At 44.5% G+C, this 27,184-nt stretch overlaps 1 protein-coding gene across 7 annotated transcripts in view; it reads right to left on the bottom strand.

The window, feature by feature from the left end:
• Positions 1-27,184, bottom strand: part of LAMA3 (laminin subunit alpha 3) — a 269,791-nt gene that overhangs the window by 89,709 nt on the left and 152,898 nt on the right. For all 7 annotated transcript variants that reach the window (XM_027068651.2, XM_027068653.2, XM_053206292.1 and 4 more), the window contains 10 exons: positions 24,568-24,676; positions 22,286-22,383; positions 21,012-21,153; positions 19,212-19,338; positions 18,983-19,122; positions 17,335-17,450; positions 15,946-16,157; positions 14,313-14,517; positions 1,420-1,564; positions 588-728 (listed from right to left, as the gene is read on the bottom strand). In XM_027068651.2, the coding sequence (XP_026924452.2) occupies positions 588-728; positions 1,420-1,564; positions 14,313-14,517; positions 15,946-16,157; positions 17,335-17,450; positions 18,983-19,122; positions 19,212-19,338; positions 21,012-21,153; positions 22,286-22,383; positions 24,568-24,676 (1,435 nt within the window). The remainder of the gene's footprint in view (positions 1-587; positions 729-1,419; positions 1,565-14,312; positions 14,518-15,945; positions 16,158-17,334; positions 17,451-18,982; positions 19,123-19,211; positions 19,339-21,011; positions 21,154-22,285; positions 22,384-24,567; positions 24,677-27,184) is intronic.

Genomic DNA, 27,184 nt, shown 5'->3' with positions numbered 1-27,184 from the left:
GGCAAGCACGAAACTGCCAGTTCAAGGAATAACAAGGGCAGCAAAAGTTTTAGTTTCATGGAGTTAATTTAAAAACTGGCCAAAGATGTGGTAAAAATAAGCGAGATGGAAAGTAAAACAGAAAGAAAAGAAGCAGAGAAAAAGAAGTGGGAGGGAAGAACAGCAAACTCCATTCATTTCATGAGTGTTTCTTGAACACCTATAGTATTCCAGACCCTGCGACAGGCGCTGGGGGTGTATCAGGAGCTTATATGTTAGTGTTGGGGGAAGATACTTAAATTTTAGAACTAACTGGATAATATGTCAGGGAGGGATAAATTCTACAGACGACATGAAGAAAGGTGAGGATACAGAGCGGGCAGGGTGAGCTATTTCGTAGGGAGTGGTGAGGGAAGGCCCCTCTGAGCCCAAGACCCTTGAGGAGACCTGACCAACTGAGGGACTGAGCGTGAGGACATCTGTGGAAAGAAGAGCGCAGGCCTAGGAATGGCGAGGGCGAACCTTAACATTTTAACAAAGTAACATATAAAATTTCCCCAAGCCCTAGGAGGTACTAAATAAAAACAAAACGCTAATTCCATACATACCTTAGCTCTTCTTTTATGTGTACTGTGACAATTGTTATTTATTCCAAAACAAAAGCAGCGGGTGCAACCCATGGGATTTGCTGGGTCCAAGTAGAAGGATCCTTCTCGACACACATTACATTCCATACCCTCCACGTTCTCCTATTGAAATAAAATGCGAAACAAGATGATGGTTTCTTCTAAAGCTTCCCGGATTGCAATTAATTAATGCCAATACGAGATGTTAGAACGCGGATGCTAACAAGACATGGAAAGTTATATAACTGCTAAGCTTTTATATCACATTAATTGTTTAAACTATTCTACCACGCTTAAGTGAAAGACAGAATTTTCTCAATTTCACAAGGTGCCCTTTGGCATCTTGAGGGTAGAGAACTAGCACCATAAGGATTCACAGTATGGGGAGGGGGGCTGGTTCATTCCACTAACTACCACCTCAAAACATATGCTGGGACTTAGGAGCTCTCCTAGCACCTGGCAGGATGTCCTGGAGCAGATTATTAACTTGAGGTCTATGGGTCAGGAATAAGCTTCTGGGGAAGCTCTGAACCTCTTGAAATTATAGACTAAAGTTCAGTGTTAACTTCTCTGGAAAGGATCCAGATCAGTCTTCTGGTTCTTAACGTCTACATCTTCTCCAAAGGATAGGCGGGGTCTTCCCTTGTAACTATTTCTATCAAATGAGATAATAACTATTAAATGCTACATGCCTTGTGGAAATCCATTGCAAGTCAGTCCCACTTCCCACATATTTTTATGCGTTGACCCGACACGAAGAACTTCACTCACTGGCCAGTGGCTGGCGCCCCTGGCATCACGTGTTCTGCCTCACCTTGCACAAGCAAGCTCCGGTTCCTGGGTTGCAGACCCCTGGCTCAGTCCCATCCCTGTTGCAATGACAGGGGACGCACTCGGGGAAGTGGTAAAACCCAGGAGCACACTGGTCACACTGCCGCCCTGTGACTCTGGGCTTGCACCTAGACCCAAAGCAAAGGAGCAAAAGTGTTCATCGTCTTGGCCACACACTTCTGAAGTCCACCTGCACAGCAGCAGAGCAGTTCCTGCACGAAACCAGCTAAACACACAGTGTCTGCCCGTGGGGGCTCACTGCCCAAGGCAGAATGGAAAGCAGCAGAGAAAAGGCACTTCCACAAAGCAGTCAGGAGGACCATCCTGGATGTCACCCCTGGCTCTGGCTCGTGCTGGACTCTGGGGGTGCAAGGACAGACACAGCCCCCGAGCCTACGTGGCAGGGCAGAAATATGGACAACATGCACATGGGGTCTCAGCAGGGGTTGGGGGAGCAGCTCTGACCCAGGGTCCCGGAGGGAGGTGATGTGTGAGCTGAACCTAAAAAGGCAAATGTCGTGGGGTAGGAGTGGAGGCAGGTGTTCCAGACAGAAAGAACAGAGAAGAACAGCCTGGTGTGTGCAGGGAGCACACGTATGAGTGGAGAAAGTTGACCCATGAGCTGAAGAGGGAGGCAGGAGACGGTTCACGGGGACAGAAGTGCTGGCTTCTGTGACGCTGTCTGGTGGAGTGCAGTGGCTGAGCCCTGTGCACCAAAGGCAGTCTGGCTGGAGCACTGATCCCAGCTCTGGCACCCAGCAGATACAATATCTTAATAATTTTCTAAGGCCCCATTTTCTCATCTGTGAAAGGGGAAATGCTAGCTGCTGCCTCCCAGGACCCCTGTGGAGATAGATGAGGCACCACGGCAAGCTCTTGGACAAGGGATCGCCATCTAGAAAAGTTTTAAGTAGGAAAGAGTGTGGTTGGATGTGTGTGTGGATGGAGTCAAGATGACCAATTCTGCAGCAGGCTGCGGAGTCAAGAGGGAAAAGGGGCTCAACTAGGGCAAAGGCATTTGGGATGGAGAGAAGAGATGGGTTCCAAGCTATTTTGGGGTGAGGCTGCTGGGGCCTGTAATGTTCTGAATGAGGGGAGAGTAGGCGGGAAGGCAAGGAAGACCCCCAGTCATCCAGACTGGGCTCCCGAGTGGATGCTGGGGTGGGCAGCGGCCCCTGTGCCTGGGCTCCGAAGAGGGCTCTGTGGGGAGCGGGGCGCCATCGACACGTCTGTGCACTTGGGGCAAAGAATGGAGGGGGAGGCACAGAAGACGACGGAGTGAGAAGAGCAGTGAGCTGCCAGCAGAACTGAGAAGCCCGGCACCCCGCGGGGTGAAGAGAGGGAGAAGGAGTGGGTACCAGCTCCATCACTGAGCTCCCATGGCTGACGTCCGGTGGGATCCACATGCTGATCTTTTCTTTGTGGGTCTAAAGAAAGTACTAGAAAATGTGCTTTATATCATAACATTGGGAGTATAATCTGACACGAAGTATTTTACCACTAAGGTGCTACCAAAACCTATTAAAATATCTTACCCCAGGGACCATCCTGAAAAAGAGAAATCTAACTTTCTGTCCCACAAAGTTTGCCTTTGGCAAATACCTGCTTATAATCAAGTACAGAATGTTGTGTGTGATGAGCACAAACTCGGGACCATGCAGCCCAGCCTTGAATCCCAACCTGGCTACTTACTGGATATAGAACCTTGAGCAAAGTAACCTTTTTACAGCTGAGTTTACTGATCTGTAAACACGGAGATCACAATATCTACTTCATAGGATTATTGTGAGAATTAAATAAAACAATATATGGAAAAGCCTTAGAAGAGTACTGTGCACACATGTAAGAATTTGCTCCCATTATTCTTGCTATGGCATTGGCTAAGGGGAGCAAATGGGAGTCCCTACGTTATCCCACTTAGCACACCTAAAAAGACTAATTCATTTCACCTGCAAGGGCTGCTGGCAGGTCAGATGTCCCTGCGGTTCTTCCCAGCCCCATCCCCCTGGTCTTCCTCCTTACCTTACACCTGCAGAAATTCTTTCCATAAGGAAGCAAATATTCCAAATCACACCTATAGCAATGTAGGTGGAAAGTGTCAACACTCTGCTTCAAGTCCTCACTCCAGTGCGGTGGACAGAAACTGCGGGAGTCAGAGACTACTCTTCAAAGCTGGGTAAGTTATGGGCCACTCACAGACTTCCTTCCTTCTTTTGTTTCTTCCTTCCTTCCTTCCTCCCTTCCTTCCCTTCCTTCCTCTCTTCCTTCCTCCCTCCCTTCTTCTTTCCTTTTCCTTTCTTTCTTCCTTTCATTCTTTCATTCCTTCTCTCTCCCTTCCTTCCTTCCTCCCTCTTTCTTCTTTCCCTTTCTTTCATTCTCTCTCTCTCTTTCCAACACACAAGTTTGCATTCACTATAAGAGGGTTCCTAGGCCCTGATTGATAACACCTGCTCTCTTCTTGTGACTCAGACTAAATGCAATCAGACACTCCAGCAAAAAAAAAAAAAAAAAAAAAAAGTTAAAAAAAAAAAAAGTTAAAAAAAAAAAAAGACTGGTCCCAGATGACTCCTTATTTCTGGGGGGGAGCAGTGACATGGAGCACAAGATTCTGGTGGTCTGGAGATGGGAAAGAAGACAGTACAGACACCTCCCCCCCTACTAAACTCCTCAGAAAGAGGCAACTTTGATCACAAGAGGAGCTTGGAGATGGCCTGACTTAGGCTGGGCAGGCTCTGCTCCTCTCACCTGCCCAGGAGGAAAAGGATGCTGTGCGAAGACAGTGCTATTGTTACAAACTGCCAACTGAGCACCTTGTCGAACCAAAGTCCATGCTTCTTTTAGCATAGGTGCAGGGCTTCTGGCTTATGGGTGCCTTGATTGAATGCTGGTGCCAAACGAGCCCCTCACACGCTGAACGCCACTGGTGGACAAGGCTGAGGGTGGCCCCTGGAGCAAATGACCTGGACCTGGGCCTTGAAGACAAGGACAGACAGACAGGAGCCTATTTTTTATATTTTCCCTTGAGTGGGAACAAAAGGTCCTGGAGTGTTTTACAGGGAGGGCAGCTGTGGAAGCTGCCTGTTGAGACAAAGAGAAACAGAAGCAAAATCATTCCTTGCCTAATTATTTCAGAATGCTGTGAGATGATGTGGTGGCAAGGAGAGGTGGGCTGAGGGCTTGTGGCCCGTCAGTGAGGGAAGGTACAGCTCTGGGCCTCACTCCGCACCCAAGCAGCAGCTGAACGCATAAGAACGGACAAGAAAAAGCAAAAAGCTAAGCAGAGTGAGAAGAGCAGGGACCTGTGAGCTGACCCTGAGGACCCCAGGTGGGACCGACAGGGAAGGGTTAACCAAAACGTGGAGAATATAATATCAGGATTCTTGAGCACTGAACATATGAATCATTTTACAGAAACAAGCAGCCAAATGACTTTTTGGTGGTGCCATGACAACAGGGAATAAAAAGGAAACTTCCTCTTGAAAGTCTGGCTGAACATCTCTTAAAAACTACCTCAAGTCAGCCTGACCTTGACACATTTCTCCAGAGAGATGCTCTGCTGCCCAAGGAGCTACCCTCCCTGCAAAGGCAAGAAATTTCCAGCGGAGGCTGCCTGGAGGTGCAGACTGGCGGCACCGGGGGTGCGGGTCAAGTGAATTCATCTCCAAGGCAATGGGCTTGTAGCCAGACCTTATTATGTAACATCTGCGCGTGTGTGGGTGCTTGCTGTGTTGCACAAACAGCTAGAAAATCAGGTGTTAGAGTGAACTCTACCCTTTACTCATTAAATACAGTGGGTCTCTTAATAGCACACTCACACCAACCCCAGTCATAATCTAGAATCCAAAGTCTACCTTATTCAGTCATCAATTCATTCAATAATCACTAAGTGCTTTCTATACACATATCCCTGTGTTAGGGGATGCAGAAGGGAGGGGATAAAGTAGAGTAAGTGGGTCTTGACCTTGGCACATTTTCACTGAGAACACAGGACACAGAGATGCAGAAAGTGAGGTAATCATGTGAGAAATGGGATGGGTAAGCATCTCATTTAGGCAATGAGATGATGAGGATATCTCTGCGGACTCATAGAAGGCTTCATGCCTTCTTTGAGTTTGTGCTTTTTTTCATAAAGATGGTTATTTTTAAGAGGAAGAGAGAGAGAGAGCGGGGAGGGGTAGAGGGAGAGGGAAAGAGAATACCAAGCAGGCTCCGCACGGGCCAGCACAGACCCCGACACAGGGCTCAGTCTCACAAACCGTGAGATCATGACCTGAGCTGAAATCGAGAGCTGGACGCATAAACGACTGAGCCACCCGTGTGTCCCAAGTTTGTGCTTTTAACACATAATGCTTGAAGGATATGCATAACAGAAGACGGGGAAGGAGAACGGATACCTGGAAAACTGAACATATATAAAGTGTTTAGAGGAAGTAAGAAAACCAAGTCGGAAAAGAAAGCTGAAAAAAGGCTTAAGTTAGGGTAGGTGGGGGCCATATTACCACGAAAGCCAGTCTTTATCCTATCAGGTTGTTGAGAAAGGTTCTTGTGCAGTGATGTGATGAAAGTGGCACCTGGCAGTTCCATGTGTCCCCAAGGCAACCTGCACACAACATGGCCCTCACCATGGCACACTAGTGGTTAGTATAGGTTCCCCCGTCAGACCATGACCTCTTATTAGTAGGCACGTGTACCTTCTGCATGAGGCACAGCACCCAAACTGGAGATGGTGCTAGATAGAGTTTGAGCAACAAAACATGCTGATATCTGACAAAATAGAATTTAAGGCAAAAAAAAAAAAAAAAAAAAAATCACAGTAATTGAGAAAAATGTTTCATCTGAGTTAAAAATACCAAGAAGATAAAATCATAAACATACATGCATTTATCCACATTACCTCAAGTTTTGTAGACTAGATTAATAGTTCTATGTATTAGTGACAAAATTATGGGGAAAATAGATTTTTAAATCCCAGGATAATTGTGTACTTAGCATATTCCTTTTCAGTTAAGCCTCCCCGCCCCGCCAAAAAAGGAATGAATGAATGAATGAGTGCTTCAGTAAACCAGGAAAAGGAAGGTCAATGAGGATACCACCATTATCATTTAAATATGAGGGGGTAAAAGAACTTAACCAAAGTGGCAGCAGAGAGCCGTGGAAAGAAAAGGGATAATACATATCTTGCCAGAAGTTGACAACTGATTGACTATAGGGAAAAGGAGTTGATTTTAAGATGATACTGGGATTTCAGGCTTTGGGGACGGGAAGAGACCACTACCAGTAAGTAGGATTAAAAAAATATTTTAAAGGCAGAAATGGTTTGAAAGGCAGGACAATGGCAGGGGTTTCAGATATGGAATCAGAGTTGAAAGAGTTTGGGAGTTGTAAGGGCCCTAAAAGATCATCTAATCTAACACTTCATTATACATGTGAGGGGACAGATGCTCTAAGAGTTTAGGGGACTTGTCTGAGGTCCCCTAAATTAAGCAATAAAAGAACCCAGGTTGAACTGATGTACAATGAAGGTAGGATAAGCTAGCCATCAAGGGTCAGGACTGAAGCTCTGGATCTGGAATCATCCAGGAGGGGGTGGCAGAAGCCAGGAGAATGGGTGGGTTTTCAGGAGGACAAAGTATAGAGGGAAGAAGGCAGACAGCCAAGTACTTGGCAAACAATAATAATAGCTAATACTGGGGCTAGTGTGCATCTGGTAGTGTTCTAAGGGTTTCTGCACAGCATAGTTAATCTTCTAAAGAACTTCACGAGGTAGGTGCCTCTAGCATCTCTATTTTATAGACGAGGAAATTAGGCAGAGAGAGAAGAGACGGACTCAGATCACCCAAATGGTGAGTGCCAGGGCAGATGCAACCTTGTGCAAACTCACACCACACATCCTCTCAGGCTGGGGAGCAGGATAGTGAACCAGTGACACAGCCAAAGATCATTCAGAGGGTATGGAGGAAGACACTGGTGTTACAGAAGATGTAGGAAGACAGAGAATATGTAGGTAAAAACTCTGAGCTCCATCCCCATGGTAGGAGACTCATCCGCCCTGCTCACCGTGTCCCAGTGTCCCCCCAAGCTGCCTGGAATTTACCATTCCTATGAACTGACGAAGTGCATCAAAGGAATTGCTTCTCCAATTTGGCAGGGCCAATGGAACTCTGCCTAGCTAGAAGCACTTCTGTTCCAAGAATGCCAAGTCTGTGACCTTTTCTGGTATTTTACTTCTCCATCTAACACAAACATTTGGTAAATCTGTGAGGCTTCGCCTAGATAGAGATCCCTCCCCTGCCAGAAAGGTGTTCCTTTTGCTCCTGCTCTTCTGAAAAGGTGCATTTGTACAGGTGGCTTCACTGAACATCCAGGTGAACTGCCATCTCCTTTAATTGATCTCAAGATAGCCTGAAAGGGGTCAGCATCATGCTAGTTCTTTAAAGCAGTGATTTGCAGCTTCTTGTATCTTTCAGTGATTGAGAGAATCTTCTGAGGACATTCTAGCTCCTCTGTTCACAGAATCTGATGACATAATCTTCCATTATTAAAAGCAATGCAAAGGTTTTTTTTCATGGTCTTATATCAGATTGAATTAGCATTGCTACTAAAAACAAAATCTTAATCAACAGAAGCATCTTTAAGAACTCAGTGTAGGGTCGGCCAAAAGAATGGATTTTTTGGCATTTATACAACATAATTTTAAAATATTTTCTGTGTTACAATAAGAGATTGAAGAGGAATTAGAACAGGATTTTAAATTTAGGTAGAAAGGTAGTGATAATTTTACCAAACTTTTAATGGATTAGGAAACAGACCCAGCGAGGCAGAGTAACTTGCTCAGTCTTCTAGTCAGCTAATGACAAAGGTGAGTCGAGGGCTCAGTTTTACAGTTCCAACTTAATTTATTCTCAGTTGTCTCTAAAATTACACCAATTTTTTTTTAAAAAATGTTTATTTATTTATTTATTTTTGCAAGATAAAAAGAGTGTGAGTGGGGGAGGGACAGACAGAGAGAGGGAGAGAGAGAATCTCAAGCAGGTTCCTTGCTGATAGCACAGAGCCTGATGTGGGGCTCAATCTCATGAACCAGGAGATCATGACCTGAGCCAAAAATCAAGAGTCGGGTCCTTAACCAACTGAGCCACCCAGCCACCCCTAAACAGTTTTAAGTAGAGATTGAGTATTGTGGATTGCTACAATTATTCTTGTAACTTATTTTAAAGTAGATTAATATTTGTAAGTTTCATTTTATTTTAGTATGATAAACTTGAACACCTACAAACAGTGAAATAAAATTTGAAAATTCCAATGTTTAAGTTTTGTGATCTGTGATAATCTGTATAACTGCAAGACGGTCTGTTGTATCACTGAGAAAGGTTTTTTACTTTTTGTTGCAAGTTCCAGACATCTTTGATCATTTCCTTCACATGAACTTTAGGTTCCTCTAAACACATTCTTCATTTCCATCAGGAAATTTTGTTTGGGGGTGAGGAGAAGATCATTCTTTTCTCTAATGTTTTCTTTTTAGAAAAAAATTTTTAATGTTTATTTATTTTTGAGAGACAGACACACAGAGTGTGAGCAGGGGAGGGGCAGAGAGAGGGGGAGACACAGAATCTGAAGCAGGCTCTAGGCTCTGAGCTCTCAGCACAGAGCCCAATGCGGGGCTTAAACTCATGAACCATGAGATCATGACCTGAGCTAAAGTTGGACACTTAACTGACTGAGCCACCCAAGCGCCCCTCTATTATTTTCTAAAAAAATAATCCTTTGGTAGCCAAATTATGGAAAGAGCCTAAATGTCCATCAACTGATGAATGGATAAAGAAGCTGTGGTTTACATATACAATGGAATACTACTTGGCAATTAGAACGAATGAAATATGGCCTTTTGTAGCAACATGGATGGAATTGGAGAGTGTTATGCTAAGTGAAATTAGTCATACAGAGAAAGACAGATACCATATGTTTTCACTCTTATGTGGATCCTGAGAAACTTAACAGAAGACCATAGGGGAGGGGAAGGGGGAAAAAAAGTTACAGAGAGGGAAGGAGGCAAACCATAAGAGACTCTTAAAAACTGAGAATAAACTGAGGGTTGATGGGGGGGTGGGAGGGAGGGGAAAGTGGGTGATGGGCACTGAGGAGGGCTCCCGTTGGGATGAGCACTGGGTGTTGTATGGAAACCAATTTGACAATAAATTTCATATTAAAAAAAAAATCCTTTAGGTAATCCAGAGCTTTTTCAGCATAAACAGTGTAATTATCATGAGCAATTTGTGCAATTTATAGTCATAATAAACTGAAAGTATTTCTTGCATTATCTGTCAAGGGCCCTTTCATGACAAATGTACTTTGATCATGGAGAGATATGTCATCCCATCAGGTTATTACAGTCTCTTTGGTAAGGTCAAGAGAACCAATTTCACCTCTTGGTTTAGGTGTGATACAGGCCAATGAGATCCCATTCCTGTTGAATTTTTCCTTGGGCTTGGGCAGAACTACACAGTATGCCTTTGTCCTGAGTTAGGAATTTTTCAATCTACTGAATTGTCATTGGCTAGTGAAACTTTGTTAAACACCCCCTTATAATTTCTACCTAAAATATTATGGTAAATCTATTTATCTATCACAGATGGTGCCTCAATGCATTTTTCCAACTTTTAATGTATTCTTGATTTCCTTTTTCTGTGGCAGCAGGATTGAGAAACCATGTGTGAGGTTCTGTTTGCAGCAATTTATTCTGTTGACCAGTTACCCCCTTTTAGAATTCTCCCTTTTTCAGACAGAGAATTCCTCTCTGCCTCCTGCCTGAAAACTGCTTCTCCATCTCCTTGGTTCCTTTGCCTTCAACAATGAAACAAAGGTACCCCCTGCAGAACCCACACCTGGTGCTTCCTCCTGGGTGGCCACGCCTACTCCTTGGGGTCCTCAGTTACTCTAACCAATCCCAAACTTCCATCTCAGCCCCAGACTCTTTTTTTTTAATTAATTAATTCATTTATTTTGAGAGAGAGAGAGAGAGAGAGATCGAGCACAAGCAGGGGAGGGGCAGAGAGAGAGGGAGGCACAGAATCTGAAGCAGGCTCCAGGCTCTGAGCTGTCAGCACAGAGCCTGATGCGGGACTCAAACTCATGAACTGTGAGATCATGACCTGAGCCGAAGTCGGACGCTTAATCGACTGAGCCACCCAGGTGCCCCCCAGCCCCAAACTTTTTACTTGTATGTTCAGCTTTCGAAAGAAAAGCCGAAGTAGTCATTATGGAAAAACAGGACTCTGTTGGTCTGCCACACACTTATTTTGTGGCTTAGTAAGTTTTGTTTTAATTTAACTATAATGTTTTCAGTATTTAGGACTTTAAAAGTTTCTTCACACAGCTGTGATTGAGGCCACTACAGAATCCTGGGCTCCATCCTCGGCCAGCACTCTCCCTCCCTGATAACCATTCTGCACACCCTTGTTTATCTTCCTCTCCTGCTCTTCCCTGAGTTTCACATCCTCTAGGTCATGCATTGCTTATCCTGTTCAGACAAAACCTTGTTCTCTCAGCTTTTTTTTTTTATCTCCAGATTCCTGCTATGCCTCTTGAGTGAGCAGAGGATTTTTTTTTAACGTTTATTTATTTTTGAGAGACAGAGACAGACAGAGCATGAGCAGGGGAGGGGCAGAGAGAGAGGGAGACACAGAGTCCGAAGCAGGCTCCAGATTCCAAGCTGTCAGCACAGAGCCCAGCACAGGGCTCGAACCCACGAATTGTGAGATCATGACCTGAGCCGAAGTTGGATGTTTGATTGACTTGAGCCACCCAGGTGTTCCAAATGAGCAGAAGATTTTACTGCTAAGACCTCCCCTTTCGTTCATCCTGCTTATTTGTCAGATACTCTTCATGCTGAAGGATTCACACAAACCAATTCAACAAAAAGACACTGAATTATTTCCTTTGATTTGTCCTTCAAATACATCAAAACAAAAATAACTATTCCTAATTCAACCTGTTTGCTTTTTTTATAACACCCTGGATTTCCTTTTCTGAAACCAGTCCTAATTCTATGGTTTCCTTTGGTCTGGTGGATGTTCTAGGAGATATCTGAGGATATTTGTGTGTGTTTTAGACAGTGTTTCAGCAGCAACAGACTGGCTTGGATAACTGTCTTTCAACTGTTGTTCTAATTCTTCCATGACCACTTATCATACCAAGATGGAAGACCTTGTTGGTGTTGCTGTTTTGGCTTCATGGAGAGAAATATTCCATCTTCCCTATCCTTGTGGATGTTTCCATTGAGAGCCACACATTTTATTTACAAATACTCTGGAGCTCTGGCATTAAATGTTTATGACTGGCTGTCAGTTTGCTGTCTATAAGAGGGTTTTGTATTTCAAGAAAGGGAAACTGGCAGCTACGGAACATAAAAAGGGAGATGCCAGTGGTAAGGGAGTAGTAGAAAATAACAGTGCAACAATTGCTATTTGAGGGAAGAAGGCCTTTGGGAGAGGTAGAAAAGAACAAGATGAAAAGTGTAGTGGGGCTGTTAGCCTCCAGAGGGAAAATGACACCCATCAATGAAAGAATAGAGGAAAAAAAGCCAGCTATATGAAATAAAGAGGTCAGGAGAGGAGATGTGGAAAGGAATACCAAATAGCCCAGCTGAAATGAGGTAGTGATGGCCATGTGAGAGAGCAAATCTACATGATTCTGGCATTTGTCCAGCTACTTTTTTGGACCAAGGGTTGAAAGAGGGGGAATGGAGGCAATTTTCCCTGGAGAAGCAAATCTAGGTCAGTAACGAAGTCATAGGATCATACACCTCTTTTGCTTCTCTCTCTCCTTTCTATAAAGTTCATTGGGTCGTGATCGGTGCCGAGAGGCCCTTTTAGCTTCCTGCTTCTCCACCTTCTCTAGCCACAAGCCTATAAGCATCTCCTGGGCACAGTGTGTCTTCTGTTCTTTAGCATTCCTGCATTCCTACAGGTGCTGGTGGAAGTCTGTGATTCCACCCTAAGTGCCATTGTCTTCTTACGTCAGTAATTAACTGGAAATAAGTCAGACGTTTTCACAGGCCCATGGGCGCATTCGACACCCAATGTAGCATCTTCAGTAATGAACTAAGTGCCTGACTTCCTTCCAGAGAACAGCTTAAGTACTGGAGGGAACAGAACCTGATGTAATGTTAACTAATGGTGGTGAGAAAACACTGAATATCACCTCCAAATTCGTTGTGCAAATCACACTCAGTTTAGGCTCCTGGTTTGAGAAGAATGAGCAACTGAGCTGATTCAAGGGGGACTCACACATGTGGTTTTAAAGACTCAGAATGTTTCATGACTCAGGTTGTCACTCAGCTTCCCTTCCTGTAGCACAAAGGAGCTGTTAGGCACCCGGGCAACAATTAAAGGTGTGGTCAAGGGTCCTTCCTTAGGCTGCTATAGACAGTTGAATTTTCTCCCCCAAAAAGATGCGTTCAAGTTCTAATCGCCAGGACCTGAGAAGTTTGGAACTAGGGTATTTGCAGACATAGTCAAGTTAAGATGAGGTCATGCGGGAGTAAGGTGGCCCTAATCCAATTTGACTGTGTCCTTATAAGAGACACATACACAGAGGAGAATGTGAAGAGCAAAACACAGAAAATGTGAAGAGCAGAGACTGGAGTCATGCATCTATAAGCCAAGCAACTCCAAGACCTGCTGGCAACACTAGAAGGTAAGAGAAAGGCCTGGAACAGAGTCCCTCCCAGAGACTTCAAAAAGGGCATGACACTGTCAACACCTTGATTTTGGGCTCTTAGCCTGACGATAAGTAAATAACTTTCTATTGTTGTAAGTCATCCCATTTGTGATAATTTGTTACAGCAGCTACAGGAAACTAACACAGCCGCTCGTGAACTACAGTCACGGATGCCTGCCACCAGCAGCAACCGTGCCCCCGCCACTGTCTGGCCTGTCGCACCCAGATCACAGGCATGGACTCCAAACCATCCATTCCCCGTCATGGGTGGGAGTATAGGGCGGGTGACGCCCCTTACGCTTGCTTGCTCCTGCACACTGCCACGTGGACCTGGAATGTGGTGGCTCTGCTTCAGTCTTCCTGCCACATAACCTCCTGCTCCACTCTTTCCAGCTTGTGCTCCTAGGAGACTGGATCTAGCCTTCATCCCTTGTGGCCATTCACCAGTCCTGCTGAGATCAGGTTGACGACATGCAATCAGGTGACATTGGCCTCCAGTTTCCAATGAGAGCTCAACCTGCTGAGCAGAACCTCTTAGCAATGCAGTGTCTGCGGGAGCTGACCTCGGCCACTGTTTCTTATCAGTCGCTGGACCTCTCGGTTAGTCCCCACGCAGCCCCACTCTCAGGTCAGGCTCTCTAGAGTATACCTACCTATTTTGCCTGTCTACCCCCAACCAAGGCCCACTGTGGAGGCCCCAGCCCCGCTTCGAGCTTGCCTGTCTGAGACAGGATGGCAGGCCTGGGGGCTTTGGACCTTGTCATGCATGCACTGTCCTCAACAAACCTGCCCGCTTACCCTAGAATGAAGATTTGGAGCCCAAACCTAAATACAAATGGCTAGTGCTCACCACAAGGTGACACAGTGGAAGAAATGATAACTTAATTATGCATACATATGGGACACACTGAGAACAACACTGGAGTGAATGGGTAAGGCTGTGTGACCTCAGGCGACTGGCCATCCACCTCCCCAGGCTCCCCAGGTCCGAGGGGACCGCTACTCCACACACCACAGCCCATTCGGTGGGGAGCTCCACCCTGAGGTGAACACAGTGCAGTCCTTGGAGCTGTGAGACACGGGAAGTAATGGTGACTGGAGCGTGCGGATGACATCTTCCTATAATAGGCCCTAACAGGCGAATCCACCTGAGCTCACCTGCACTGCCCGTGGTCCCTGTCACACTCCGGGGTGGCCGCCCCAATGGCGCCCCTCCTGGAACAGTTGCAGCTTTCGCAGCCAGCCAGGGGGTGGAAGCTGAAGGAATGCGGGTCACACACCTCACACTGGGGCCCGACCGTGTAGGGAAGGCAGAGGCACTTCCCCGTCGTCTCCTCACAAAGGCGCCGGCCACAGTTGCATGCTGGCCAGGGAATAAAGAGACATGGTGTAAGGGTTAGACACCACCTGGCCACCAGCAGGACTTCACCAACTACCAGGATTTCCAGAAGCTTCTAAGGGTCTGGGAGAAATGTCTCACTTTTTCTTCACTATGGCCATTATTGAGCATGGTAGATCTGAAAGGTATCTTTCTTGGAGCCAAGACCAACCATACCACCTGCTCATGGCAGACACAGTGTGAGGCACAGCTGGACCCACTGGCACCGAGACAGGTACTCAAAGGAACCCACCTAGCTGCAGTTACAAGCCATTCTAATGAGACACCTCTCATTCGTCAGAGGGTCCTGTTCCTCACAGGCTCCCTGAAGTGCCTCCACATCACCCTAGTGCACTGAGCTCAAGGTCAGGGCATGATACAGCAGCAGGACCCCCATTAGGCATCGGCTGATCTCCAGGAGAGGACTCTGTGTGCACTACACCAGGACCTCTCACTGCACATGGCCTATGCTGACCCAGCATCTCGGGCCACAAGATGGTTCTTAGATAAAATTCCCTGGGCTTCCCATTCAGACAGTACTATGCTCCTGTGACTCTGGCCCTTCCCCCCTATTTCTTTTTTTTTTTTAAGTTTTATTTAGTTATTTTTAGAGAGAGAGAGAGCACACACATGCATGCATGAGTTAGGGAGGGGCAGAGAGAAAAGGAAAGAGAGAATCCCAAGCAGGCTCCATGCTGTCAACACAGAGCCCAATGTGGGGCTTGAACTTGTGAACCGTGCGATCATGACCTGAGCCAAAGCCAAGAGTCAGATGCTTAATCAACTGAGCTAACCAGGTGCCCCACCTCCTCCTATTTCAGTTGAACTCTGGTTAGGCTGCAAAAATTGAAAGGGCTTCCGATAGGAAGAGGGATTGAGCCTCCCAATATTTCCATGCTTAAGGCTCTTTACACTCACCTGCTTTGCCAAGTGCATGGATCCCATAACATGGGAAAAACAAATGTTTCTCTTCTAGAACCTACCTACTCAGAATGTGGTCCATGGACCATTGGCATGGGCATCATCTGAGTCCTTAAAAGACATGCAGACTCTCAGCCCCCAACCCAGGCCTCCTGAATAAGAATCTGCATTTTCACAAGATCTCCAGGTGACAGGTGAGTCTCCAGGACAGTGAAATTCAAGAAAGCCTGCCCTAGGGGCACTTGGGTGGCTCAGTCAGTTAAGTGTCTCATCTTGATACTGGCTCAGGTCATGATCTCACAGCTTTGAGACTGAGCCCTGTGTTGGGCTCCATGCTAGGCGTGGAGCCTGCTGGGGATCCTCTCTCTTCCTTTCCCTCAATCCCTCCCTCGTTCTCTTTCTCTCTCTCAAAAAAAAAGGCCTGCCCGTCCTAGCTGACCATCACCCACCTGGGGCCAGAGACAACCTTGGATGACCCAAACATGCACTTACGCTTGCAGCGTGGGAATCCATAGTAGCCCACTCGACAGCGGGTACACCGTCGCCCAATGACATTGGGTTGGCACTGGCACTGCCCGCCCTCTGGGCTGCAGTGACGGCCAATGGCCCCAGTAGGGTGGCACTCACAGGGCAGTGCACCCTTGTGGTAAAGGGCCACCAGGGATCTGGCAGAGGTCTTACAGAATCCAGAGGCCGTCTGGGGGCTGTGAAGACAAAATAACTCATGGTATTATCGCGGGAGGCATGCCCAGTAAGAGTCCCAACCTCTCCTTCCCTCTTGCTCCACCAAAGGGTGTTTTAGGGACGGGGCTCTGGCTTTGGAGTCTGGGAAGAAATGAGAGACTATCCCACCCCTGGATTCACAGCCAGTGACAGCCACCCTTCCTTGTGCCCATCCACTCCAGAGCACATCACAGGACTGGCTGGTGGGAACTTTTGATAGCTGAAATAAAAGGGTGAAAATTCACCTACAGGATGGATTCCATGGTATGTGAATTATATCTCAATAAAGTGGTTACCAAAAAAATTATACCTATATGTGTCTATACCAGTAACAATAACAATGAAGAGGAAGGCAAGGCAAAGTACCTATATTTATTGAATGCTGTGTGTTAGAAGTTTTGCCTACGTCTCAACCTCACAACCACCCAAGTTAGGCCTAAGCCTCATTTCATAGATAAGGCAACTGAGGCTTCTAGAAGTTAAGCAACATGCCCAAGGCCACAGAGCTACAGAGTGACCAAGGAGGCATTCAAACCCATAGTTATTTGACTTCAGGGCCTTTACTCTTAATATTTTCTGTACAGGAGACATTTGCCTACCAGGGCAACCTGGAGCTCCTGGGTCCCTCAGGAAGCCTCCAAGGGGGCAGGGAGTGTCTGCAGAAGTGAAGAGTGGGAACCGATACTCGGGAATATCCTAGGCTCTTAGCATTCAGGGACACAGGGTGAGGGGACAGGGAAGTCAACCTCTCTGTGACACTCCTCATTCAATCAGATGGCAAACGAGAGGGAGAATCCGGGCTGACGTGCTCTCCCAGTAGGAAGTACCCCTTCTGGTTGTCTTTTAGGAATCTGAGTTGGACAACAGGAAGCAGCAAAGAGGCCAAGAAACTCCTAAGCAGCCCATGAATCGCAGCTTGGAGGGTGAACCTCTGGAGAGATCGATGTTGAGGACGGTAACCTTGCCCAGATGTGCAGGACAAGGTCTGGTGTGGGATGGTGTATGCAGAGGGAAAGCACCTCCCGCCCCAGACCCAGGACTCACTGCCACCTCCTTGGGCACCAGGAAGAAGAAGACCCAAAGGCCAGCCCCACCCTGGGCCTTGCTCCCAGTGGGAATGTGGGAGAGCCTTCTGAATCTCCACAAAGTTATACTTACTCAATATAAAAACTGTTTGCTCCACAATTGGTGATAAACTCAAATGATTTGTCCACTGATTTTTTGTGAAGTATTTGGTAGTCGTAATTCTCCGCAGGCACCACCAGAACACGGACCTAAAGGAAACCTGTCAGCGTGTCTTTGGATTTCCAACAGCAGGGCACACCTACAGCTATTCATTATATTTTCTCTTCACTAAGATCCATGTTCTTTACTGTTAAGCCCAAGACCAACCGAAACAGGATTCACGAAAAAAAAGAATCACAAGAACTACTTTAAGCCAGTGTTAAAGGCTCAACTCACGTCCCTATGTAAGGAACAGCATGGGCCGGGGCCGGTCCCTCAGAGCGCCTGCTCAGAGAAGCGGCAGCCTTAGTGCTGTGTGGGGATAGGAGATCTAAGGGGTGAGCAGGAGCCTGTTAGGACTGCCAGGGCCCCATGTGATCTATGCCTGGGATGGCTCTGGATCTCCAGAGGTTGCAATTTGTATTTTTAAAGGTGAACAAACCAAAATGGCAGGATCAATGGGGGAAACTCGGACCGTGGCTTGCCCTGAAATTTACATCATGTCAGACACTTTAGCATGAATAACTGCAGCCCTAGGCTTTAAAAGTACTGCTCGGCTCTCTTACTCTTACTACAGATCAGACTATTCCAGTAATGAATGCTATAGGAAATTTCAAATGTCTTTGTGAACTATTTACCACCTTACAGCTTACAGAGAGCTCACTGCCCTCATGTTAGTCAATCAATAAGCATTTGCCAAGCACCATGTGCCAGGTGGTGTTCTAGGCACAGGGGACATAAAATGCATAAAGCCAGGTCCCTGTCCCTAGGAAGATGGCATCCTCAGAGAGAGAAGGAAGCATGAGGAAGAAACTAGAGGGTCACACAGCAGGGCCTGGACAAGGTTACCTGGCTCTCTGGAAGCCTTTACAGGCATTGAGTGACCATGATCCCATCAACCAAGGTAAGGAACAGGGTAGGGGATACCTGGGGTTGTGCAAGTAACAGGCTTAAGTCTGAGGGACTCCTAAGGTCTCTGGCTATGCAGATATGCAGTAGATGGTCCCAAACTGGGCCTGGAGCTCAGAAAATATCAGAGATAAATTCAGAGATGTGGTGTCATTCCCCCAGAAGATAGAATGGAATCAATGGGTACAGATGATAGTATCCACAGAAAAAGGACAGAACAAGAGGGCTTCACATTGAACCCAAGGGAATGCCACCATACAGGGACAAAGGGAAAAAGAAGTCACTGAAGGAACACTAGAGCAATTGAGAACAAAATGAGAGAAACAGCTATGGCAGCCCAAAAAAGAAAGCTTCAAGAACAAAGGAGTATTACATGCTTCAGAAAGAGACCAGTCAGGTGAGGAGTGAGGAGGGGCTGATGTAGAGTGAGATTCTTGTTCACCAGAGTTTCTTGCGGGGACTTTTCTCTTCCTATTCACTTACGTATTGTTCTAATTTCCTTTGACATGAATTGTCACTTTTTTTTTTTTTTTTTTTTTGGTTAAAGGTAGCCGTAAAATTTAAACATTTTTCTATAAATATGACTTCAATTCCCTGGTGGAGATGTCATCACGAGCCAAACAGGCACACAGAATGGCTGACCAAGGCAAACTGAGGGACAAGAAGAACATACCAACACTAAGGACTTTCCTTCTGGAACCTCCACAGTCACAGCTACCTCTGGCTCTGAGATGTCAAACTCAACCTGATCTTCAGCAATCACTTGGTCCCTGCAGCCAAGTGTGTGGGGGCAAAAAGAGGCACGGAAGACACCTGGGGGCAGAGCAAGAGAGGAGTTCCTGTCACAGTAAGGCATGGATGAGCCGGGCAATCAGCCATGGCGCCTGCTCCCTGAAGCTCACCTGCCCACTGCCGCCCTCCGTCCACAAACACCTGCATGGGAAATGTTGGGTGCGCTGACTGATAAAAATGGATAACAATGACATATCTGCCCAGGTGTGGTACAAGTCCTCTCAGGGTCATTTGGTTCTAAGTGGAAACAAAGAAAAAAAACTCTTCAAGTTGCAGAATTATGAATATTTAGAGGTTAAAAACCAAAACCACCTAGGTATTTACCCAAGTGAGGTGAAAACCTAGGATCACACAAAACGTTCACTCGAATGTTTACAGCAGCACTATTTGTAATCAGAAAGACTGGAAATAAACCAAATGACCCACAACTCAGAATGGATAAACCAGTGGTGGTACAACCATAAATGGTACTGGATGGAGTGTAATTTGGTACAAGGACTTTTGAAAATTGTCTGGCAGCTTTTACCAAAGTCAAACATATCACTGAACAACTTCACTCTTAGGTACATAAATGCACAATGTTTGCCAAGAGGCTGTGCACAAATGTTTCCTGCACTCAAGAACTACTTGTAATAACCCTGTAACGAAGAGTCAGACTCCATTTTGGATGTCTGATCCCTGACAGGTGTCAAGCCCCATCACTCATTTTTAATATTTTGTCCCACACCTGCACAAGCTCATAAGAAAGCCTGGGTGCACATCCCTTGGCACGGGCAAGAAGTTCAAGGCACACTAATTCTAGCCCATGGGAAGGGAGCCCTCACCTTGGATTCTTCCACCTTCCCGACACCCCAGCCCAACCACATGACCAGAGTCATGCCTCAACTTTTGCTCAAGCTTGAGTGTGAGCCCTGCTCTCCCCAGAAAACCTCACTATGTGAGTAATGAGTCTTTTCAAACCCTCAAAAAAAAACCAAAAACCAAAACAAAAAACACACACACAAGAAAAACAGCAATAATAAAAGATTATCTTCATCTTTCAGATGAGAATCATGACTTGAAGAAGGCAGGTAATTTGATAAACGTCATACTCTAATTGAAGAGCAAAGCCAGGCCTAGAAATCCTTTGTCATGATTTCAATTCATTTCCCCCTATGATTCTAGGTGGCCTTTCCCATACGGGATCTTATTAAATTTTATCTCCAAATCCTGTTATTTTTCTAACTTGATGCAATGTGAAATGACATGAGCCATCTTTAGGATTAAAAGGATATAATATCAGGACAAATGGTAAGTCCTACAATTTCATAATTTACAGTGAAAAAATATAGTCCCTTACTATATTTCATCTTCATGCTATAGGTTATTAATCAATAAATGTTGATTGAGAATTTCCTGCCCGAAAGGCATTTTGCTGGTATAGTTGGGGATGCAAACTATTTAAAAAAAAAATCTGTTAGCCAGAGTAGCTTTTGAAAGTGCTTGCATTCCAACTTGGGAAGACAAGTGATAAACTCAACAATATTAAATGCCAGTAGCCCATGAAAATATGAAGTGTCACAAAATGGGCCATGAAAAGTTGCCATACGACTGCATAGACAGAGATACAGAAAAGGAAGAGGACATCAGGATGGGATGGTCATAGACAGGATTAGACAGATGTCTCATGTGAGGGATTCCCCAAAATTGAGAGTAGAGGTCCTCAAACTCTATGGACATGCAAATTCCTTGGAGAATTTATTAAAACACATACTCCTGGCCCCTACCTCCAGAGTTTCTAATTCAGTAGTCCTGGGGTGGGCTTGCAAACCTGAATTTCTACCAAGTACCCAAGTGATGCAGATGCTTCTGGTAAAGGCCACACTTTGAGAACCATGAATTTGAAACAACACACTCGAGAGGGGTCCCACCTGTGGCGCCTTCAAGGTGACTCCAGTAACATCAGCAGAAGGTGAAGGATCTTGGGGCAGGAGAAGGGAAGACTCACCACTTGGGACATCCAAAATTAATGCTGTTGGAGGAGTTTTGAGAACCAGGGAGACACAAGAAGCACTGAAAAAAAAATATTAAAAAAACAACCAAAAATGGAACTGTCCATTGGTGAGGAGGTAGACTGTGAGCATAAGACTGTGTGACATCAAAAGGATCCAGTCTTGGAAGAACCACAGGACTGTGGATATCTTTGGACAGAGACACTCAGTGTAGTCAGTTAGCCAAGTGTATTCCAGGAGCCTGCTTGATACAGTAAGCTAAAACAGAAATAAAATCTTAATTTTGAAAAATAGTAACCAGAGAGAAAGAAACTTAACAAAACTTTCCTTTCTAGAACTAAAATTCATGTTAAATGGAGTGATGCAATGAAACATTATTATTCACCTCTAAACAAACATGTTGACATAAAATTATACAAAAACAAACAGGACAAATGCACATCGTTTCTTTCAGGCACAGCTAGATTTCCCTGTCTTGGTGGTTGCTGTAGCCCTAACCATATGCTAAGATTTCATGACTGTGTCTGTAAGTTATTTCTGAATCTACAACAAAACAACCCTCCCCAAACCCCGATAGTCACTGGTTAGCTAATTCTCATAACATAGTGAGGTGGGTCATTATTTTCATGATTTAAAATTTTTTTTTAATTTATTCATTTATTTTTGAGAGAGACAGAGACAGTGTGAGTGAGGGAGAGTCAGAGGGAGAGAGGGAGAGAGAGAATCCCAAGTAGGCTCTGCATCATCAGCATAGAGCCCGATGCGGGGCTCAAACTCATGAAATCGAGAGATCGTGATCTGAGCCGAAACCAAGAGTCAGATGCCCGACTGACTGAGCCACCCGGTGCCCCCATGATTTTTTTTTTTTTTAATGAAGAGCTTCAGACACAAACATTAAAGGGTGAGAACAAAGTGAGCCTTTGGGAGGGCTCAGAACACAAGTCAGTAAGTACTGTTGAGGGAAAAGCTTAACCATTTCCCTCAGTTGCTACTCTGTCAGCTTCCTAAGACTATGAAATTCTGGAAAGACTGCCAGGGGAAATGAGTTAGCTGATTTTTTCTTTTAAGCGATCACCAGCCTTTAGCACCTTGGCCTGTGATCACTTCTGAAGGGAAGCATAAAGTCACAGCTTTGCAAGTCCTACAGTATCACTCAGAGCACCAACAAGGGAGAAAGGAAGGAAACTCATTACCTTTGATTAACATATTGCCCGTAACTGGCAATGCACTTGACTTGAGGTCTCAAATATTCAACTGAGAATTCTTCAATGGGTATGATACAAATTTGATGCTGTTGAGCAAATACAATGCAAAAAGGTACGTCATGGTTATTAGCAAAGCCAATGGTATGGTCAAACATACTCTTAAAAAAGCTGTTAAGTACAGAAATCATCATTGTTATTTTAAAGTAATAAACATTGCAGAAAGGCACTCCCTATGACATCGTTATGTACAACAAACCCTCTTTCCTAGTATACAGGATCACTGCCTAAATGCTCTTGGAATAGTCACATGAATAAATGAAATCATGAAAGTTCAAAAACAACTCTTTGTCAGTGACTTTTGGTGCCTGTTTCTCTCTCCTGCCCTGGGTTGATGCTGGCTCTTCAGATGCCTTGGCAGGGAGAGGGGGAATGTGGGAGGCAACAAGGGAGGCTGCCATTCAAGCCTGTTGTCTCCAGCTCCTGCTACAAATAATCTTTCTTGGGGTGCCTGGGTGGTTCAGTTGGTTAAGCATCCAACCCTTGATTTCAGCTCAGGTCATGATCTCACAGTTTGTGAGTTCGAGCTGTGCATCAGACTCTGTGCTGACAGCACGGAGTCCACTTGGGTCCTCTCTCTCTCTTCCTCTCACTCTGCTCCTCCCCTCTTGTGCTGTCAAAAATAAATAAATAAACATTAAAAAAAAAAACAGGGGCGCCTGGGTGTCTCAGTCAGTTAAACGTCCGACTTTGGCTCAGGTCATGATCTCACGGTTCATGAGTTCGAGTCCCATGTCGGGCTCTGTGCTGACAGCTCAGAGCCTACAGCCTGCTTCAGGATCTTTATCTCCCTCCCTCTCTCTCTGCTCCTCCCCTGCTTGCACTCTGTCTCTCTCTCTGTCTCAAAAATAAATAAAAATTTAAAAACAAACTTGATGTTTAAAAAAACATGAAAAATAAAAAACAAAAACAAGAAAACCCCACAAATAATCTTTCTTAATAGAGGAGGACTCAAATCTCAGGCACATTTGGGCTTCACTGAAGGAACTGTCTCCAGAGCTAGTTTTTTACTTATCAATACATTTTATTTTAATCAAAACTGTATTACCGGCTTGATCACAAACCTATTCAATAAAAGTTTTTATTGAACACCTAGCACATGCCAGGCACTGAGACTAGGGGATCCTAAAAGACCAACATGGATAATACCCCTGCCCTCACATAGCTTAAATTGTAGTTAGACATCTGAATGATATTTGACTCTGAATGACATTTGACTATGTCAAAAAGGACAGACTTATGCTTACTAGATAAAGATTCAGTCCCGTTATAATTTCCAAAGATGAGGAGGTTAAGATTAGCTTGGATTGCTATGTTTATAGAAAGAGTCACAATTTTAAAAAGAAAGTCTTAAGTCATTACATAATTCATGTAATAACTTTTAACAACTCAATGCAAGATAATTTTTCAGAGAAGGCTCAAAGTTTTTAATACTGTCAAGCACAAATATTTAAAACATATCAGAACAAGCTGGCCTGGCATTTCCCAGAATGTGATACATGCTTAATATTAGCAATGACAGGAAGTTGCTTCATACTTAGTTACTCTTCTGTTCCCTGAGACATTTATTATAAATCTAGCCACCCCTCCCTAGCCCAGATCCCACTGCCTGTGTTTATCATAATTCTCAATATTTAAGTCATGCTATTAAAAGGAAGGCATGAAGGGTATTTAATCTGCCAAACTTGCAATTTTAACTCTTAACGATATATATCTAACTAACTGAATACTACACTTTTTAAGATAGAGTAACAATAGTCTGGAAAAGAAATACCAGGTGATTGCAATCTTGAAAATTCTTAAGGAATTTGCCAAGAAGCTAATAGACATAATAAAATGGAAAAATGGGAAAGAAAATAAGCAGTAACTAGTGCATTTCTATATACCAGCGTGATAATAAACTGGGACCTATTAAGAACAAAAGATACTTCGTTCATAATAGTAACAATGGATAAACATTAATAAAATAGAGTTTTGTGAGATATGTTCAAATGTGATGACCAAACTTTACTGAGTGCTATAAAAAGGCTCAAGTAAAGGAAGAGGCAAGACAGAGTTCTAGATGGGAAGGAAAAACATCATTAAGTTGGCAATTCTTCACAGGTTCATTTTAGAGATGTAATACAAAGACTGCCAACATTGTTAATAAGTTTTAAAATATACATATAACAACAAAATGCTTCTAAAACTCAAAGGGCAAAACAGAAGCATACCAGAAGGAATCGGGCCCCACGCACTTTGAGCTGAATGTCTGCATCTGCTAACAGTTCATAGACAGCGATGCGACTCCTGCCATCAGTCACAACACTCCGGCAGAGGATGCTGCAAGAGGAAAAAGTTTTCTTAGCCTGACTTCTCTGGTCTCCCTGACTTTGTGCCTCCCCGTGGGATAGCTGACTGCTCTTCAGCTTCTCCTGTTTATAACCAGGTTGCTGACGGCAAATTTTCCTACACAACGAGTTTAAGAGGGATGTATGCAGTCCACCAGCAATATAAGAGAAAGAACCTTCCGGCTGTGGTCTGAGCTGCACGTCTCAGGGCAGCTTTTCCAAACCAGCTTTATGTAATACTCCGTCTAGTCATCGGGAGAAAAAGTCCCAGGGTCAATAACGTCTGATCTCCTAGACACAACCTATGAGAAATTTATCAGTATTGTTGGTGCCATTGGTGACTGAAGATGCCTACTGGCCTCCCAGCGATGATTCCACACCATGTCAGCTCTAGGGCTGGCCTTTCTCCAGCCATGAGAAACCAGAGCTTGCCTTTGCAAGCAGTCTGCCCTCCGCATCCTTCCTTCCTCATTGTACCAGCTACGCTCCTTACCTCCACCCCATCAGGTGAAATACGGAGTTCAGGAACATTTCAAAGGTCATGGTTTGGAACCAAAGAACACACTCTAAGGGCACAACCCCTAAAGGAAGTATTTTCGGAGAAATGTTTCTGACTTCATATTCTGTAGCGACTTTTCTGTCTGTAAATACAATTTGGAAACTAGAGACAAACTATATCTATCTCTGAGAAGAAATGACTGAGAGATGTTTGAAAAGATTGATGCAATGACTTTCTGGTAAAGATTAAAATGAGATAGTATATACAGAGCCATGGTTAGAAACTCAATGAATAGTTGTGTTGTTTTCTCTTTTGTGCATGTGTACATGTATGAAATTAAAGTGCATTCCTTTTGGATTCAATCATAATCCTGGGAGTTAAATATATTAAGTGATTCATTTAGACTTAGTTTTATCCATATCCTTTTAAAATTCTTACTAAGAATAGACAAACGGTAATAACGGGATTGATTTCATCATGAGTGATCACCTCTCTTACCGAAGGCAGATCATATTTATCACAACACTGTTCTGAAAAGTGGTATTTTAATTAGCACCGCGACTTTTCTGTTGGGATATTTTTTAAAATAACACCATTAGAACTCACTCGAGAATGTTGGGAAAGGTTCAACCCTCGGCAGGAAAAGCTGCAGTGTCGAAAGGGCCTGTCATGTGAAATAGGCTTTTATGGGTCAAATATTTTCCAATTGCACCATATTTTTGGACTCCAGTACTAATAGCCTGTTCATTTTCACTCAGTCACATGACAGCCAAAGTAGAGAAGAAGGAAATATTTTAGAGGAGTTGAAATAATACCTCAAGACTTTCCTGGAAATGGTCAAATACATTAGAAGGAAGTCCTAGTCTAATACAATACTGTCTTGGGATTCTAATGTCCCTGGTGAAGAACCTGGGGCTGTCATGTCCAGAGCCAAAACGATCTGCGGAATACCGCACAGTTCTCCTCCCCAAATGCCATCCAGACAGAGGTCATGAAACCAAGCTCGTGGCTTATGGAACCCTGGAAAGGTGACCATTCTTTCCTGAGCTTTGAAAACACTTCTCTGCTTGGCACAGATGTTCTCAGCCTCTTCTGAGATGGTTCAGAGAGCCACCAGGGACATCAGCAGTGTTTCCTACTGGGCTCTCAGCCATCACCACCTTGTATCCTGTGGAGCAGGGATCAAGCAATATGATCTGGAAAGCTGAGTCAGAGAGCTGAACCAGAGGGTGGACTTGGAGGAACAGGGTACAGAGGAGCCCTGCCCCAGCCCTGTGGCCAACAGTCTCCAGGACTCAGGTGGTGAGGTGACCCACCCACCTAGGAGTGTACATTCCAATGGTTGCTGATGTCATCCACAGATCAAACTAACGTTTTTCAGATAATGATAGAACATTCTGGAGAACTTTTTTGGCCCATCTGGTACTCCTACTAAAAATCCAAATGCAATTATGTCCTTTGTTTTTTTGTGGGTTTTTTTTGTTTTTTGGGTTTTTTTTTTGTTTTTTTGTTTTTGTTTTATCATCACCCCAGAGAAAAGGGCTGATGAGATTTTTTAAATGATTTTTCAAAGAAGCCCTCACAGCTGCTTTTTTAGGGTTGCTGACAGCATGATGTTAATTCAATAACCATTTCATCAAGTCTCATAAAAGTTTCCATTCTAAGTTCCTAAAAGTAACTCTTTTCATATGTTCTTTTATTTGCAAAACAGGGAAAATGTCCAACTACTTCAGGTCATTTGAAGTTTGACAAAAAGCCATAGGCAAGTAGTGGTAATAAAATGTCCAAGGCCTTGGCCAAGAACTGGGTGGGTTCATTGCAGTTTGCCACCTGCTGTCTGAAGAGACTGACTTCCGTGCCATTTATTATACAATTAATTTCATGTTGGAAACACCCCTTGAGCTGATTCTTTAATTAAAGCATATTCTGAACATTTGCATATATCTTGAAATATTATACAAAAAAACAACTTTTAATAAATCTTTGCCAAGGTTCTTGGAA

This window comes from Acinonyx jubatus, chromosome D3 (genome assembly GCF_027475565.1).
Source record: "Acinonyx jubatus isolate Ajub_Pintada_27869175 chromosome D3, VMU_Ajub_asm_v1.0, whole genome shotgun sequence".
NCBI classification, from domain to species: Eukaryota; Metazoa; Chordata; class Mammalia; order Carnivora; family Felidae; genus Acinonyx; species Acinonyx jubatus.
This window is presented reverse-complemented; position numbering and strand designations above follow the sequence as displayed.